Below are 16,825 nucleotides of genomic sequence, written 5' to 3'. Positions count from 1 at the left end.
GAGTAGAAGAGCATAATAATGGCTCCTCCCACTGCTCTCTAATAGAAGACAGTTCTATGGGGGGAGGCAGAAGAATGCTGTGATAGGCAGAATAATGGTCCTCCAATAAAGGTCCATGCCCTTACTCCTGAAACCTCTGAACATATCATTTACATTGCAAGAAGGACTTTACAGATGTAATGGAAGGTAAAGGACCTTGAAATGGAGAGATTATCCTGGATTGTGTGGGTGAGCCAATTTAATCCCATGAGTCTATAAGTGAGAGAGGAGGCAGAAGAGTGAATCAGAGATACAATAGTGTTAAGAAGAGGCAGGAGGGAGTCAAAACATGAGAGGATTTTGATCTATCATTGATCGTTTTGAAGGTAGGGGAGGGGAGTTGGAGTCAAGAAATGAAGACAGCCCCTAGAAGCTGGGAATGGCCTTTAGTGATAGCTAGCAAGGAAACAGAATCTCCATCCTACAGCTACAAGGAACTTCATTCTGCTAACAGCCTGAATGAGCAAGGGAATGGGTTCTCCTCTAGAGCTTTCAGAAAGGAGCCCAGCCCTGCCAACACCTTGATTTTAGCCTGGTGAGACTCATGTCAGAATTCTGATCTATAGAACTTTAATTAAAGATTTTATTTATTTATTTGACAGACAGAGATCCCAAGTAGACAGAGAGGGGGGAAGAGACAGAGAGAGGGGGAAGCAGGCTCCCCGATGAGCAGGGAGCCCAATGTGGGGCTCCATCCCAGGACGCTGGGATCGTGACCTGAGCTGAAGTCAGAGGATTAACCCACCGAACCACCCAGGCGCCCCTGATCTATAGAACTTTAAGATAACAATTTTGTGTAGCTTAAGCTGCAAAGTTTGATGTAACTTGGTACAGCATCAATAGAAAACTAATACAGTGCATTGGTGACAGACCCCTCTATGCTTCAGAATATTCTGCTTCATAGCAACTGATGTCATAGAAAAGATTCTAGAAGAGCAGGTTATGGAGAAGCACTTGTGGTTTAGAAGCTCTTGGGTGAAGGTAAGTGGGTTATCAAGAAAGAGGAATCTGAAAAGTCCAGGGAACTGAGTGCAGGTAGAGGAACTTTCTTGCAAAAGGTCAGAACTGCTGCATTGGCTGCTCTTCCTCTCCCCCAAGGAGGCACCAAGGCCTGCGGAGGGACTGGTGAATGGTAAGCTGGTATGAATGGGCAGCAACCAGACAGATATGATGATACCCAGGTGCAAGAGACACTTAGCAAATCCGTTTAGTGCTTATACAATGACAATTCTGTTGGGAAGAGTTTACTTCTTCCCACTCATTCATTCATTCAACAGAGAGTCACAGAGTGCCTACTATACACCGGGTTCTGTTCTAAGGTCTGGGATAATGCAGAAAACAAAATAGGCCGGGGTTCGGCATGCCTGGTATTTACACTCTGGTGTGAGAGATAAGCAAACAAATGAACAAGGTCATTTCTGAAATTGACTTATATTATGAAGAAAATAGAAATGATTTTCTGGGATGGAGCAGTGATCAGAAAGTCCTCTTAGAGATGCTGAGCTCATTTTTGAGCTCTGACCACAGCCAGAAAGAGCAAGCTCTGTGGTGGTCGGGGGCGTCATGTTCTAGGCAGAAGAAACAGCTGGTCCAAAGAACCTGTGGTGGAAATAAGAAATGTTCAAGGAAAAGAAATGTGCAAGGTGAGTGTGATGGTGTGAATGTGAACAAGGGGGAGAGAGACGTGAAATCAGACTAGAGAGGTGCTCCGGGGCTCGAGCAAGAAGGGTCTTGTCAGCTAGGTTGAGGAGTTGGGATCTTATTTGAAGTGCCAGGAGATGTACTGGAGATGAGTGATGTGACTGGATACATGTTTTTAAAGAGAACTTTTTAGTTACTGTATAGATAATAGGGACAGGGGGACAGGAGAGGATTGTGGAATATCAGAATATATCTAGGAATTTCTACAGAAGTCAGAGATGATGGTGATCTGGACTGGGATGACGGCAGAGGAGAGCGAGGGGTGGGTTGGTTTTGGAAGGACGGGGACAGGGCTCCTGGCGAATTCATTGCAGGGGAAGAGAGAGGACTCAGCATGTGTTTTATGAGTATGTCTGGAAGACAGACGTCATCTGAAAATATCCTTTGCTCTGCTGAAAAATGTAAACATGGACTTCTCTTCCAATATGCATTGGAATTCAGTTATTAAGCTAAGGGCAAGGATGTGTGACCATGGCTCAAAGACAGGTCTGCTGTGGATTGAATACTTTGCATATTTAACTCATTTACTTTTCAACTCAACATGATTAGGTAAGTATTATTTTAATCATTATTTAGATGAGGAAGCCAAGAGGCCGAGTAACTGTCTTCAATCACTCCTGCGATCCCTAAAATCCCAGCTATTATAGGATAAAGTCAGAATTTGGACCCAGGCAATTTGACTCCCAAGTTTGAGCACTTAAATGCTAGGCACTTCTTGACAATGTATTTGGGATAATGGTGATGTCTTGACAATGTATTTGGGATAAGTAGTCATGTGACTTAGGAGTTTGAGTTTAGACAAATGTTTAAAAGTTAAATTCTTCTAATTCAAGAATATACTTATTTATTTCTAACTTTTCCCCAAGTTAGACATTTAGGTCATTGGTTCTCAACAGAGGACAGTTTAGTCTGCCGGGAGATGTCTGGCAACATGTGGAGACATTTTTGTCTGTCACAACTGAGAGGGAGAAGCTCCTGGCATCTAGAGGTCAGGTGTGTTCCTAAATAAACTCCAGTGCACAGAAGAGCCCACAGGACAAAGAATTTTCCAGCCCAAGGGCCAAGGTCAAGGGCCCCTTTTGCAAGTGAATGCAGGTTGGTGGACAAGCATACGCCTGTGTTTGATGACAAACAGGAAGGTGTAATTGTCTAATTAATATCTATTTATGAAGTGTTAGGGGCTGTAGGACATGCTGGGAAGAAGATATGTTATAATTTCCAATTGCACATTCCAGTCTGAGAGATAACATGGCATAGAACAGGACGATCGCCTGCTAGGTGTTTTCGAAGTGATTCTGAGGGCAGTAGGGGTTCAAGGGTTCATGCAGGATTGCATCAGACTTCAAAGAGGTGGCACCTGGAGTGGACACCTGAAAATGGAACAACATTTGGGTGGGGAAAGGCATGGTTGGGCCCTGTGGATTGGAAAAAGCTATGTTTGGAGATACTAAGGTAAGAATTATCAGACGCATGGGCAGTGGGGTGTGGAGTAGGGAGGTGCAGAGAAGAGTAGAGAAGGAACAACATGGGAATTCAGAGTTACCTGAATGGATTGCTCCTGATGGAGGGAGGGCAGGGTAAGGCCAGGTTATGGAGGGCTCAGAAAGCCAAGTCTGGGTTTGCTATCAGGAATAGGGAACTAAAAGCATTCCCAAAGTGACATTGTATACATGCTTTGGGGACTTTGAAAATACCACCTGGAGGAGTTGGCTTGGAGGAGTGGAGAACAATAGGCTGGACTCAGCTTGCAGGGATGCAGGGGGTTTAGGGGATAAAGGTGAGGGGAGTTTAGAGGATGGTGACGATGAGGGTTTAGGGGATGACAGTGAGGCACTTTTATTGGAGTGGCGATGAGCAGAGTCTAGGTGGTAACAACAGAAATGGAGGAGAAACTCAGGAACGAATTCTCTGAGCATATTACACCCCTCCCCTTTTCACAGATGAGAAAGCAGAGGCACCATGAGGCTAAGGGCCTTGTCTGCTGTTGCCAGTGGTGACCACCTACTACATGGCAGGTCTGGGCTGGACTGGGGTTTGTTTCCTTGTGTGCACAGCCAGAGAAAAGCTCAGTGGAGTTTGGTTTCTAGACAATCTGGAAAGAAGATCATAGCCCGGGTGAGACCACAGCTCCAAATATATTCTAGGATAAAAGGCAATGGTGGAAAAAATTCAACAGAAGAATAGTGCTTGTGCTTGATTAGTGGGACCACAGGGATATTTCTTCTTCTCATTCTGTTTTCCAACATGTACCTAAAGGACAAGTTGTACTTTCACAATAAAGAGGAAGAGAGGATTTGAGCTTCTGTATCTAACATGAAAGAGAAATGAGTGAGAAGAAAATGAAGCAGACGCCATTGGGTTTTGCTGGAGGGAGAGAATGTCTGTGGTGGGGAGTGACTGTCACAGGAGCAGTTTTCTTAGAAAATGGTGGAAGGGGGTCCCAGAAAAGGAGGAGAGGCAGGGTTTCAGGTGTTCTGGGTTTACAGTGACACGAAGCTGAGGGTTAGGGTGGGAAGAAGTGTCACGGTCAAGTCAGGCAGAACTCCCCTTTTTCTGAACACACTGAATTGTACACCCGCACCCCACAGTGCCCTTCTTTTCCTTCAGAGAAACCGGTGTCCCTGGGATCCTGGCAGGATTTCTCTGTGACTCTGCCAGCTCCCCTGGCCATTACTGCCCTGAGCTGCCAGGAGCCTAAGAAGATGAAGGCATCCGTGGTTCTGTCTCTCATTGGCTACCTTGTGGTTCCAAGTGGCGCTGCCGTCATGGCACGCTGCAGGGTGGCGAAGAAGCTTTATGAAGGAGGCCTGGATAATTTTGAGGGCTACAGCCTTGAAAATTGTGAGTAGGCCACTCTAAGACCCCTCTTCCCTTACCTCCTTTTCCTCTGGCCTCTGCCCTGGTATCCCCAGCTCTGCCCTCCTCCAAGCCACCCACCTCCTGTTCCATCTTAGGGGTATGCCTGGCTTATTTTGAGAGCAAGTTCAACCCCATGGCCATCTACGAGAACTTGCCTGGTGGCTACACTGGCTACGGCCTCTTTCAGATCCGCAGCCATGACTGGTGCGACAGGGGCAAGAACCGCTGCCACGTGTCCTGCTCTGGTAGGTCCCGCCCACCGCTCTCCCACACTGGGGCACTGGGGGCTGTGCACTGGGGCACTGGGGGCTGCGCAGAGCGCAGAGGCCAGTCTTCTGGGTGGCCAGAGTTTCCAGGTTTGGGGCAGGGAGGCAGAGGGCCTGGCAGGTGCGGGACCAGGGAGGCTGAGTGCTTCGCACCAGAGGGTCTAGGCTGTGGGTGGCCGCTGAGAACAGAGTCATGGAGACCCCCATCCAGATGGGCAGGTTGAGAGGTGGCAGGGAGGAGGCTGTAAGCATCAGAGCCCACCTGAGTCTGAAGGATTAGAGCAGAGGGTTCTGCCTGGGTCTCCTTTCACCCACACATACTCTTCTTTAAGAACAGTGACCACTTGGACAGGCACAAGGGGTCACTGGGAAGAGACAAGAGCAGGCCATTCCAAGGGGAGGTTTCTCTGCTGCTCTCAGGGGTCCCAAGTACCTGTGTTCTAGAGGATGCACTGGCCCAGGCTTCCCTCTTCCCAGAACTCACTGAGCATCCACAATGTGCCAGTCTCCTGGAGCTGACAGTCTAGTGCTTGCTAAGCACAGGGTACTCCTCAAAGCTCTTCATAGGTCTGAATGCATCTAATCGTCACAAAGACTCCCATGACATGGGCACTGTTATTATCCCATTCTATGAATGGGAAAACTGAGGCCCAGAGAGGGTAAGTACATGCCCAAAGCCACACAGCTGTAGGTGGTGTTGTTGAGGGGCAAACCCACACAGGGTGACTTCTGAATCAGGGCCAAAGTGATAGGCTGCACAATGACACCAGAGCTCTCCCTGACCCCCAGAAGCTACTGCAGGAGGGTCTGAACACCTGGCACTCTCAGGGTCTCCCTGATGAGTGAAGCTCCCTCCCCCATGATGGATGAGAAATGTTCCAGAACCCATGGCTTCTGAGCTGGTTCTTTAGGAGACAGAGTGGAGAGGTCATGGTAAAACTTGTAAGCTTATGTGATCCAGGAGAAAGCTGCTTAGTGTTGGGCCCCATGCTCAGTGTGGGGACTCCAGAGAGGAGTAAGACAGTTTCCAGATTCAAGGAGAAGCAGGATTTCGAAGTAGGAGGGAAGGGTGCCAAAAACAACACAGGAACCCAGTGAGAATCACAGCCCTTGCCCTTATAAGTGAGCTATATGAGCTTGGGTAGGTCCCTTCCCAGAGCTTCCTCCTCTGTCAAGTGGGGATGACACTAGCTGCTTCTTAAGGTTGCTGTGAGCCTTAAATGGGCTAATATATGTAAAACACTGTGCAGGGCCCATAGGAATCATGTATCAAAGTCTAGTGGAGACCTACACATTAAGAACATAATTTAATTACTATGACAGAACATTCAATGTTGTCCTGAGTTCCTGGCAGCCAAGGCAAAAAGAAACCTAGTAGGCCCATAATTTATATCTCATAAGAAGATTGATTGATAGACTGCCAGAATCTGACAGAAGAAACAAATAATTACCTGTAATGGAGGTGGTACTAAGTGCTGTGATGAAATAGGGTGAGTTAGATAGCCTAAAAAACCCTCCCACTAGATAAAATTGAAAAAAAAATCTGGAGCACCTGTCTGGCTCAGTCAGTAGAGCATGCGACTCTTGATCTCAGGTTGGGAGTTGAAGGCCCATGCTGGGCACAGAGCCTACTTTAAAAATAAATAAATAAATAAATAAATAAATAAATAAATAAAATCTTCCACAGTACTGGGTTCAGATGGCAAGAAGGTAAAATCCCTAAAGGCTAAAATGAGAAACAAGAATCCAAACAACTAACTGAAAATTGAAGCTGATGCTGACCCTGGGAACCTCAGCTGATTCCTTGTGGCATAAGGCACAGTTCTGAGGTCATTGTGTAGACAGGGCCTGAGCAAAATCAGGAGGTGAATTAGAGACTCCCCTGAAACCCAAGACCCCAGAGAACTGCATTGTCAGCTGAAGGATGAGCTAGAAAATGGTGAAAGCAAACACATTCTAAAGAGAGGGGGAAACAGGCTCTTTGGGAATTTGTCTCCACAAGCCAATAGGACTCACGGGGAAGTAAGGCACCATCGAGAAGGACTAGCTAAGGAAGATGTGGTCCATATACACTATGGAGTATTATGCCTCCATCAGAAAGGACGAATACCCAACTTTTGTAGCAACATGGACGGGACTGGAAGAGATTATGCTGAGTGAAATAAGTCAAGCAGAGAGAGTCAATGATCATATGGTTTCACTTATTTGTGGAGCATAACAAATAGCATGGAGGACAAGGTGTGTTAGAGAGGAGAAGGGAGTTGGGGTAAATTGGAAGGGGAGGTGAATCATGAGAGACTATGGACTCTGAAAAACAATCAGAGAGGTTTGAAGTGGTGGGGGGGTGGGAGGTCGGGGTACCAGGTGGTGGGTATTATAGAGGGCACGGATTGCATGGAGCACTGGGTGTGGTGAAAAAATAATGAATACTGTTTTTCTGAAAATAAATAAATCAATTTAATTTAAAAAAAGAGAGAGAAGGACTAGCTAAGCCCTGTGCTAAGTCCTGAGGACAGTTCAGGAAAATTGTATACTGTCCTTGTCCAGCAGGGTGAGGGACAGAGAGAGCACAGACTTTGAGGCCAGACACAATCTTGGCTCAACCTCTTACTGGTTATATGATCTGAGCCTTAGTTTTCCTATGTGTAAAGTGGAGGTAATAATAGCACTTGCCTCACAAGGCTTTTGTGAGTTTTTGATATACTACAGTGCATATCAAGTCCTGAGCCTGGTGTTGGGTATACTGCTTGGTGTGGATGAATACAGCTTCATTCAGAGTATTTGCAAAGTAGCGGGGGTTAGGATGTGTGTGTGTGCGCATGTGAACATGTATGCACATGTGTATCTACATATGTATGTTTGTATATATGTATTTGGTTAGAGCTGAATTGAAGTGACATTTTATTCAGAAGAGGGGAGAGGGTACAGTGAGCTAGATGGTCAGTGACAGAGTTTTAAGGACTGTCCTGCTTAGATGAGCAGATCCAGGTTGGGAGATGAACATGAACTAAGCCTAGAAAAAGTCCAGAATAGGATTCCCAAGCTGTGGCACCAGGGGTGGAGCACCCACCTTCAGGGCAAGCCTTGTCTCCTGGTCCTTGGTAGGTCTCTAATGGTGGGGTCTTGGAGGAAGACAATGGAAGGTAAGGTTGTAGAAATGGAAAGGAATGTTGGGGAAAGGGCAGATGGACTAAGCCAAGGATTGGGTGTTCTGTTTTACAGGAACTAGGGGCACTGAAGTAATGTTTTAAGGAAAAGCAATCAGACTGGATTAGGGAAAGGGAGAGACTCAAGTGTCAAGAAGGAAGGTATTGCAGCAACCCAGGCTTCCACATTCAAAGGAAAGAATGGAGTGTTGGGCTCTCAGAGGCACCTCTGGGGCATTGCCAATGCTGTTTCTTCTACCTGGAACACTTTTCCTTCTGTGATTCCTCCACCCTTTCTCCTTCCCTACTCTTCTAGATGTCATGTGGCCCAATAGCCCTTCCCTGATCCTTCGAGTCTGAATTGGGTGCCCCCACTCACCGCTCCCACATCAAGCTGCATTTCCCCATCATTCCAGGTATCCTTTGTATTGTAATTGTCTATGACCTTTATCTCCCCCTTTCAGACTGCAAGCTCTAGGAGGACAGGGACAGATTTACTGGGTTCACCATTCTACTGCCACTAGCACAGAATAGTCGCTGTACATGTTTTTAATGAAAATATTATTATAAGAATTGAAGAAAAAAAATAGATTTAGTAAAAGATGACCACAAGCTACTATCTCCCAGTGTTGTCTGAAAAAAAAAATCCTAGGGATAGATTTATCCTTGGAATCACATGGAACCCTCTCTAATGCGGGCACCCTGTACCTTCCCTGGTGTCACTCTGACTCAGCTGCCAAGTTGTGGGGTCGTATTTTTCTACTTTATTTTCTTCACAGCTTTACTGAATCCAAATTTGAAGAAGACGATTGAATGTGCCAAGAGAATTGTAAAAGGAAAAGAAGGTATGGGAGCATGGTAAGTGGTACATTTTTGAATAGTCTATGTTTAATGACCTTCACCCATTGTCTTTAATCCTAATCTTGGCCTAATCTTGGTTTCTGCACATCTATAGGGTCAAACTAGTGGGTTCTTACCAAGCTAGGCAGTAGAACACCATTGAGATCTGCAACCCCAAGATCTCAGGAGGAAGGACATAATTATCAGGCAAATTACCTTAAGTTGAATGTATTTTTTCTTTCTCAAGTATTGTTTGGGGTTATTCAGGTGCCTAGGATAAGCATCCTTAATATAAATCTCTGTATATCTTTCTGATTACTTCTCTCATCTAAATACTTAGGTTCTTTTTTTTAAAAAAAAGATTTTATTTATTTATTTGACAGAGATCACAAGTAGGCAGAGAGGCAGGCAGAGAGAGAGAGGGAAGCAGGCTCCCCGCTGAGCAGAGAGCCCAATGTGGGGCTCCATCCCAGGACCCTGGGATCATGACCTGAGCCGAAGGCAGAGACTTCAACCCACTGAGCCACCCAGGTGCCCCAATACTTAGGTTCTTAATGCATGTTGTGAAATGACTCTACTCCAAGTCTGTACCAATTTATATTAATAGTAATAATTTAATAAATGCTTATTTACTGCACTCCCATCAGTTATAAATCTTTGCCATTTGAAAGGCATCTAACAATTTTATCTTCTTTTGTATTTTGTGATAGTCTATTAGGGTGTTTTCCTATTATGTTTGTTATATATTTATACTGTGATTTTCCCCCTGCCCTTGTTCTTTATTTTTGAAATTCAGATCATCATATTCATTTGAAAGAACACTTTATATATTAGATGTTAATTGTATTAACAGATAGTTATATATTTGTATTTTTTTATTTCATTGATATTCATGTAAGTTGAAATAACACACAACTAGATTATCCATCTTATTTACATATTCTTGGTCACTTATTTGGCACTATATTGAGACATCCTCCTGGTTGTTTTTTTTTTTTTTTTTTAAGATTTTATTTATTTATCTGACAGAGATTGAGAGAGAGAGAGAGAGAGAGCACAAGTAGGGGAAGGAGCTGAGGGAGGGGGAGAAGCAGACTCTCTGCTGAGCAGGGAACCTAAGGCTCAATCCCAGGCCCTGGGGTTCTTGACCTGAGCCAAAGGCAGATGTTTAACCAACTGAGCCACCCAAGCACCCCAACAGTTAAATATTTGTTACCAAAAATAACTGCAACTCTGATTTCTTCTTTAAGCAGATATTTGCTTTGTTAAGCCATCTAAAATTTACAAGTGTTTGGTCCTGTTTTGACTTCTTTCAATATTTGTTCATATTATTGTGTATAGGTTCTAATTTGTTCTCATTGCTGCATAATATTTCATTATATGGATATATCAATTTATATATCCATTATTCTGTTGGTGGACATTTGGGTAGTTTTCACTTTTTTAGTGTTGTCATGAATATTCTGTACTTTTCTTTTAGTGAATATAAAAATGGATTCACATTGATCACACTAAGGAAAAAAAATCACTGGTCATAAGTAATACGTATTTTCAGATTTGGTGTATCCTACCAAACCATTTTTTAAAGAGATTCAATTTACATTTCCATCAACAGTTGTAGTTTTCAGTGGCTCCAAATTATTGTTAAGTGCTTCGTAATTTCTAGTTTTCTAGTTTTCTCTTGTGACTGTGTAGTGGTATCGCACTGGGTTTTGAGTGTTCTTTTCCATTTCTAGTTTGCTAAAGGTTTTTTAAGTCATGAATGGGTGTTGAGTTTTGGTTATTATATATTTAGTATCTTTGAAATTCAGTGTTAGCTTATCCATCTTTTTTTTTTTTTTAATTCAAGTCGTTGACTTTTTCATCTCTCTTCTCTTCCATGGCTTTCTCTAGAGGTTATGCCTAGTTACATTTTATTGACAATGTCAATTTTATAAAATTTACATCTGGATTCTGTAGTATGTTACTCTTCTAGGAATGTTCCTCTGAATTTAATGACAATGCCCCTTTTCTTCTACTAATATTTTCCCATAAGTACCATGTTGAATAAGGACAGATTTGCCCATATTTAGCATTTGCAAATAGATAAGTTATCTATTTTCTTGTTTCAGCTCACTGTTACTTTGGTAATGGTCAGACTCCTTTCACAAAGGTCCATCTGGGCATAGATTGTTGTGCAAGTCTCCTGGTCCAATTTCCACTTTGGAGATTTTCCTGATATGTGTGTCTAGTTCTCTCTCATAGGCTGAGCCAGTGGAGTTCATGAAAACCCTTCATTCCCATAATGCACTTCTGCCACCTCCACTGATACCATTTGTCATGGTAGGTCTCCACTATCCAGTAGAGGCTGTCTCACCACCAATTTCCACCTCCTTTTGCCTCTTCCACCCCCGCCCTGCTCCACATTTCATAATTGACTGCTTAGATTTTGCAGGATATTGTTATTACCAGTTATATCTAGAAACAAAGTCATATTTCCTCAGTTTCAGATTGTATATCTTAATATTTTGCAATTAGGGTTTATCCTATAGCCAATGTGTCCTCCCACAAAAGTTGTTAATAAATCATTAACACATTTTAAATAGAAGGTATCTTAAATAGAGGAAATCCTTTAACAATAGCTATCATTTCTTTACTATGGTATGTAGGCTTTGTATGTTTATATAAACATCATCATTTAATCCCTACAAATCCTTATGCCATGAGTATAAGATGAGGAAGCGGAGGCACAGGGAGGGGTACAGCAAGTTACCCATGTCCATAGGGTTGGAATTAATTCTAGATCTCTGCTCTTCTGGGCCTCAGCTTTCCAAGTCTCCTTGGAGAGACAAGGATGGTTGGCCTGGGGAATCTGGGCTCTGATCGTGTGGAAGGGCAAACAAAGGACTCTGTACAGTTCTTCTGTGGGAAGCCGACGCAGGCCTTCCAAACAGAATCATTGAGTGCAAGAGGCACAGCCCTGCAGGTGGATTCATTTTGCCAGTGGAAGTCTTTTTTTCTTTTTAAAGATTTTATTTATTTATTTGACAGACAGAGATCACAAGTAGGCAGAGAGGCAGGCAGAGAGAAAGGAAGGGAAGCAGGCTCCCTGCTGAGCAGAGAGCCTGATGCAGGGCTCTATCCCAGGACCCTGGGATCACGACCTGAGCTGAAGGCAGAGGCCTTGACCCACTGAGCCACCAGGCGCCCCGCCAGTGGAAGTCTTGAGTGGTGTTTCTTACAGGGACCCCTGGGTCCTATAGGCAGTGGAGATCTCCTTCAGAATCTGGCAACAGGAAGTGTGTCAGTCTCAGAGGCCAGCTTTCGTTGTTGCTTTTTTGTCTTGTTCAGTGCCTTTTGGTGCTAAGTTCAGTCAGGGATTTTTATCTGTTTTTCTTTCCTTTCCTCTGTATTGCCAGCATCTTGCTCTGTGCCTGGCATATAATAAGTACTCCCTAAATGTTTGTTGCAAAATCTAGGTTGCATTTGGGCTGTCACCTAAAAGCTGTTAAAAATTTTAGAAGTTTATTATTTATTATTTTAAAAAAATTTTTAAATTTTTAATAAACATATAATATATTTTTATCCTCTGGGGTACAGGTATGTATATTTATTATTTTTTAAAAATAAAAATAATACACATGTGTTTAAAGACGAAAATATAAAAAAATAAACTTCTTGCTCTTGTCAGCAGCCTCCTGAAGGTCACCACTATTAATATGTCTTGTAAATCAGAGAAAAATATATATATTGAGAATGAGAAAAAAATTTAAAACATATGTAAGAGGTGCCTGGTTGGCTCAGTTGGTTAAGTGTCTGCCCTCGGCTCCAGTCATGGTCTCTGGGTCCTTGGATCAAGCCCCAAGTCAGGCTGTCTGTTCAGAAGGGGGTCAGCTTGTCCCTCCCCCTCTGGTCCACCCCTGCTTGTGTACTCTCTTTCTTTCAAATAAAGAAATAAAATCTTTAAAATAAAATACATATGAAATATCAACACACATACTGACCTGAACCTAACTTTTTTTCACTTACTAAAAAACTTACAAATCTTGGCATATCATACCTAGAGGTCTCTGCCCTCTGGATGCTACAGATAATTATCTGCTGTCCCCTATTGATGAACATTTAGATTGTTTTCATTTGCTGGGACTATTGGGTACATTTAAGTGTTGGCAGAGAGATTGCTAAACTGGCATTCAGAGAGGGAGAACCTCCAGATACATTACATGATGGGGTCTGTGTTCTAGATTGTTTATCTAGAATAATCAAATTTGTACAGTTTTTGGAAATTGAGACTTACATAATGATGCTATTCTATTTTGCTTTGCATTTTTTTTTTTTTTTAAGATTTCATTTGTTTGAGAGAAGTGAGAGGACATGATTGGGAGGGGAGAGGCAGAGGGAGAGGAGAAGCAGTCCCCAGTGAGCCTGGAACCTGACATAGGACTTGATCCCAGGACCCCAGGATCATGATCTGTGCTGAAGGCAGACACTTAACTGAGCCACCCAGGCATCCCAGTTTTGCATTTTTAAAGATTTTTAATTTATTTGTCAGAGAGAGAGAGAGAGCACGACACAGGTAGACAGAATGGCAGGCAGAGGCAGAGGGAGAAGCGGGCTCCCTGTTGAACAAGGAGCCCGATGTGGGACTCGGGATCCCAGGCGATGACCTGAGCGGAAGGCAGCTGCTTAACCAACTGAGCCACCCAGGTGTCCCCAGCTTTGCATTTTCAAACTAGAAAGAAGTTACGCATTTTTTCATGTGTTTGTTGGCCATTTTTCTCTGAAGTGATTATTCATATTCTTAGCCCATTTTCTATTCAGATGATAACGTTTTCTTTTGTTTTATTGATTTCAGTTGCAATTTATTAATTAAGGTTATTAGACCTTTGTCTATGTTATCTATGTGATCTACTTTTTTCAGGTTTGCTATTTGTATTTTGATTTTGTTTATAGTATTTTCATCATATAGGAATTTTACATTTTCACACAGTCAGATCCCTCAATATTTTGTTTCGTGGCTCCTGAATTTATATGAAACTACATTCCAAGTTTGCAAAGAAATGAAGCCATGTTTTCTTCCACATTAAGACAGGACCTGGCACAAAATAAATCCATGTTAAGTTTTTGTTAATAAATTAGGAAATGGAATTCACAATTTTATGTTTTTATACTTAAATTATGGCCTTCCGAGAGTTTATTTTAGTATAAAAAGTGAGGTAGGGATTCAGCTTTATATTTCTCAAATGGCTAACCAGTGTTCTTTTTAAAGATTTTTTTTTTTTAAATTTATTTGTCAGAGAGAGAGCGAGCGAGAGCAAGCATAGGCAGATAGAGTGGAAGGCAGAGTCAGAGGGAGAAGCAGGCTCCCTGCGGAGCAAGGAGCCCGATGTGGGACTTGATCCCAGGATGCTGGGATCATGACCTGAGCTGAAGGCAGCTGCTTAACCAACTGAGCCACCCAGGCATCCCGGTTAACCAGTGTTCTTATACCACTTATTCATTCATCCATTTTCCTCACTCATTTAGTAGATTGCATTTTAAAGTGGGAGTCCCCTTACTAATGTGTCTTCCCAGTGTTTAAAATAGATTTCATACAGTCTCTACTCTCCAATTAATTGGAAGCATGGCTGGCTCTCTAGGGTGAGCACTAATGAGCTAAAATCATCTTTATTGTATAGCATTAAGTAGAGATATGCTGGCCCAGGCTGATTAAAGCCTTCTCACTTGTTCAGGACTCCCAGCAAAGTGAGCTCTTATTAAACTAACAAGCACCCATGTCTTTTCAAAGCTTAGATCAAGCAGCTCTGCAGAGTTGAGGCAGACAGGAAAGGAGAAGACCAGGGGCATGCATGCCCACAGGATTCCCTTCTGCAGTGCCTGCTCCAGGCTGCGGAGAGCCCTGCAATTTCTGAAAATGTGTGTGTGTGTTCCCTGCTGCTTTATAGCTGTGAGGGGCCAGTGGGTTACAGCCTCATCTTTAACTGTGGGACCCCTTACCCTGGAAACTCATGGAGGCCTTCTGGCTGAGGGATGGCCTACCCAAAGAGGTTTTGTTTTCTTTCTTTCTTTTTTTTTAATATTTATTTATTTGACAGGGAGATATATATATATATATATAGAGAGAGAGAGAGAGAGAGAGATCACAAGTAGGCAGAGAGGCAGGCAGAGAGAGAAGGAGAAGCAGGCTTCCTGCTGAGCAGAGAGCCCGATGCGGGGCTCGATCCCAGGACCCTGAGATCATGACCTGAGCCGAAGGCAGAGGCTTAACCCACTGAGCCACCCAGGCACCTCAGCAGGATTCCTAATGGCCTGCAGCTGAGCTGGTGAATCCCACAGCTTCTAGGTTGGGAGAGGAGGAACTGGAGTCTGGCTCTGGCACAGGGGCTGGGACTAGAGGGATCACATTTAGGGACAGGAAGAGAAAAGGTTTGAGAAACTCAGTCTAGCTGGGCTAGGCAGGGTTGAGTAGCTAGGAGTGAAACACATGCATGGAAAGGTGGAAGGGGCGTGGGTATAAGGTCAAGGATTTCCATTTCTGATCAAGGATCTGCCTAGGACTCACCATCTGAGCCTGAGCAAGTCATGGAACTTCTCTGGTGCTCACTGCAGAGAAATTAAGAGTACTTGTCTTGCCAGTCTGAGGGACAGACTCCCCATTCACTCTAGTATGGGATTTATGGAAAGAAATGGGGGGTGATGGGAGCATGAGGATCTAGGGGGCCTCAGCATTCATGCTCGGATGTGCTGGAGTCAGCAAGAGGGTCACACTCAAGATGCACAAAAGTCTTCAGAAACATGCCTGCAGCAGTGGGGGGTGGTGAGTTCAAATGTTTCAAGGCCGGGATGTAGCTTGGCCGGGGCGGCTGTGGTTGGGAGAGAGGTTGTGGAACCCTGCCGATCCTGAGCTCAGACACCAGGAGCCACATCCTGTTCACTCTCCCTGCTTTCCTGTCTGCAGGCCCTCCTGGTCCCTGAACTGCCGGTTAGCGGACAATCTGGAGAGGTGGTTGGATGGGTGCAGGTTCTAGCTGCAGAGGCGACCCTCACACTCTCCAGGGGCACCTTCCAAATGAAGATACTTTCCTGTTTGCGGCCTTCACTCAACCCTGTTGATTATCTCACCGCTGGACAGCTCCAGATGGAAAAGGACAAACGTTTGCTTCATCCGGGGATGAGAAATGCAGAATAAACCAGCTACTTATGCAAATTGGACCTAAGGTTTTCATTTGTCTTACTAAGCTGGGATGGTTACTAGCATAACAATGGAGGATCTGAAGGAAGGGAACTACCTGGAAAACAAGACGGGTCCATGATTGCCAATATTAAGTAGGGAAGGGAAGAAAAGATACAGTGGAAGAAAAGAGGGGTCAAAGGCAAGCAGGGCCACCAGTCCCAGGCAGTGCCCCCACTGGGACACGTAGGTTGGAAGTGACACTACAGAATCCTTGTACTTCTATGGAGAGAATCAAGTGGCAGTTGCTCTTCTTTTTAATAAAAAGTTAAGTTTTTAAAAATTACCAATAACACATACTTGCTTTAGAGAAACTGAAAAATAAATGTTTAAAAAAAAATGCTCCCATGATCTTAGCTCCCAAAGGCAGTTGCTGTCATGCTTTGGTTGCATTCCCTTTGGGTTTTTCTTCCTATGGAGGGAATTTTCTTTTTTCTTTTTTTAAAAGATTTTTTTTTTATTTATTTGAGACTGAGAAAGAGAGCACAAGCAGCAGAAGAGGCAGACAGAGGGAGAAAGAGAAACAGGGTCCCTGCTGAGCAGGGAGCCCAACCTGGGGCTCGATCCCAGGACCCTGGGATCATGACCCCAGCCAAAGGCAGATTCTCAACCGACTGAGCCACACAGGCGCCCCTCTTCTTTATCAACAATGCTCTGATAATGTTCTAGATAGAGTTTGGTACCTTGTGTTTTAGAAAGAAAAAAGCCCTTTTTCCCCTATATGGATTGTGATTTTAAACAGAAAGGGGTTTATTTCTGAGGCT

General features: G+C 43.8%; 1 protein-coding gene across 3 annotated transcripts; it reads left to right on the top strand.

Moving 5' to 3' along the window:
* The first annotated feature begins 106 nt into the window (after nt 1-106).
* LYZL4 (lysozyme like 4) lies at nt 107-16,036 on the top strand. 3 transcript variants are annotated; one of them, XM_059162339.1, is made up of 5 exons: nt 107-228; nt 4,348-4,581; nt 4,695-4,844; nt 8,791-8,869; nt 15,789-16,036. In XM_059162339.1, exons 2-5 carry the CDS (start codon nt 4,443-4,445, stop codon nt 15,856-15,858), a joined length of 438 nt encoding a protein of 145 aa, XP_059018322.1. In that variant the 5' UTR covers nt 107-228; nt 4,348-4,442; the 3' UTR covers nt 15,859-16,036. The 3 variants fall into 3 exon arrangements, with proteins under 3 accessions (XP_059018322.1, XP_059018320.1, XP_059018321.1); XM_059162337.1 differs by lacking the exon at nt 107-228 and adding an exon at nt 983-1,020; XM_059162338.1 differs by lacking the exon at nt 107-228 and adding an exon at nt 1,029-1,171.
* The last annotated feature ends 789 nt before the right edge of the window (nt 16,037-16,825 follow it).

This window comes from Mustela lutreola, chromosome 2 (genome assembly GCF_030435805.1).
Source record: "Mustela lutreola isolate mMusLut2 chromosome 2, mMusLut2.pri, whole genome shotgun sequence".
NCBI classification, from domain to species: domain Eukaryota; kingdom Metazoa; phylum Chordata; class Mammalia; order Carnivora; family Mustelidae; genus Mustela; species Mustela lutreola.
This window is presented reverse-complemented; position numbering and strand designations above follow the sequence as displayed.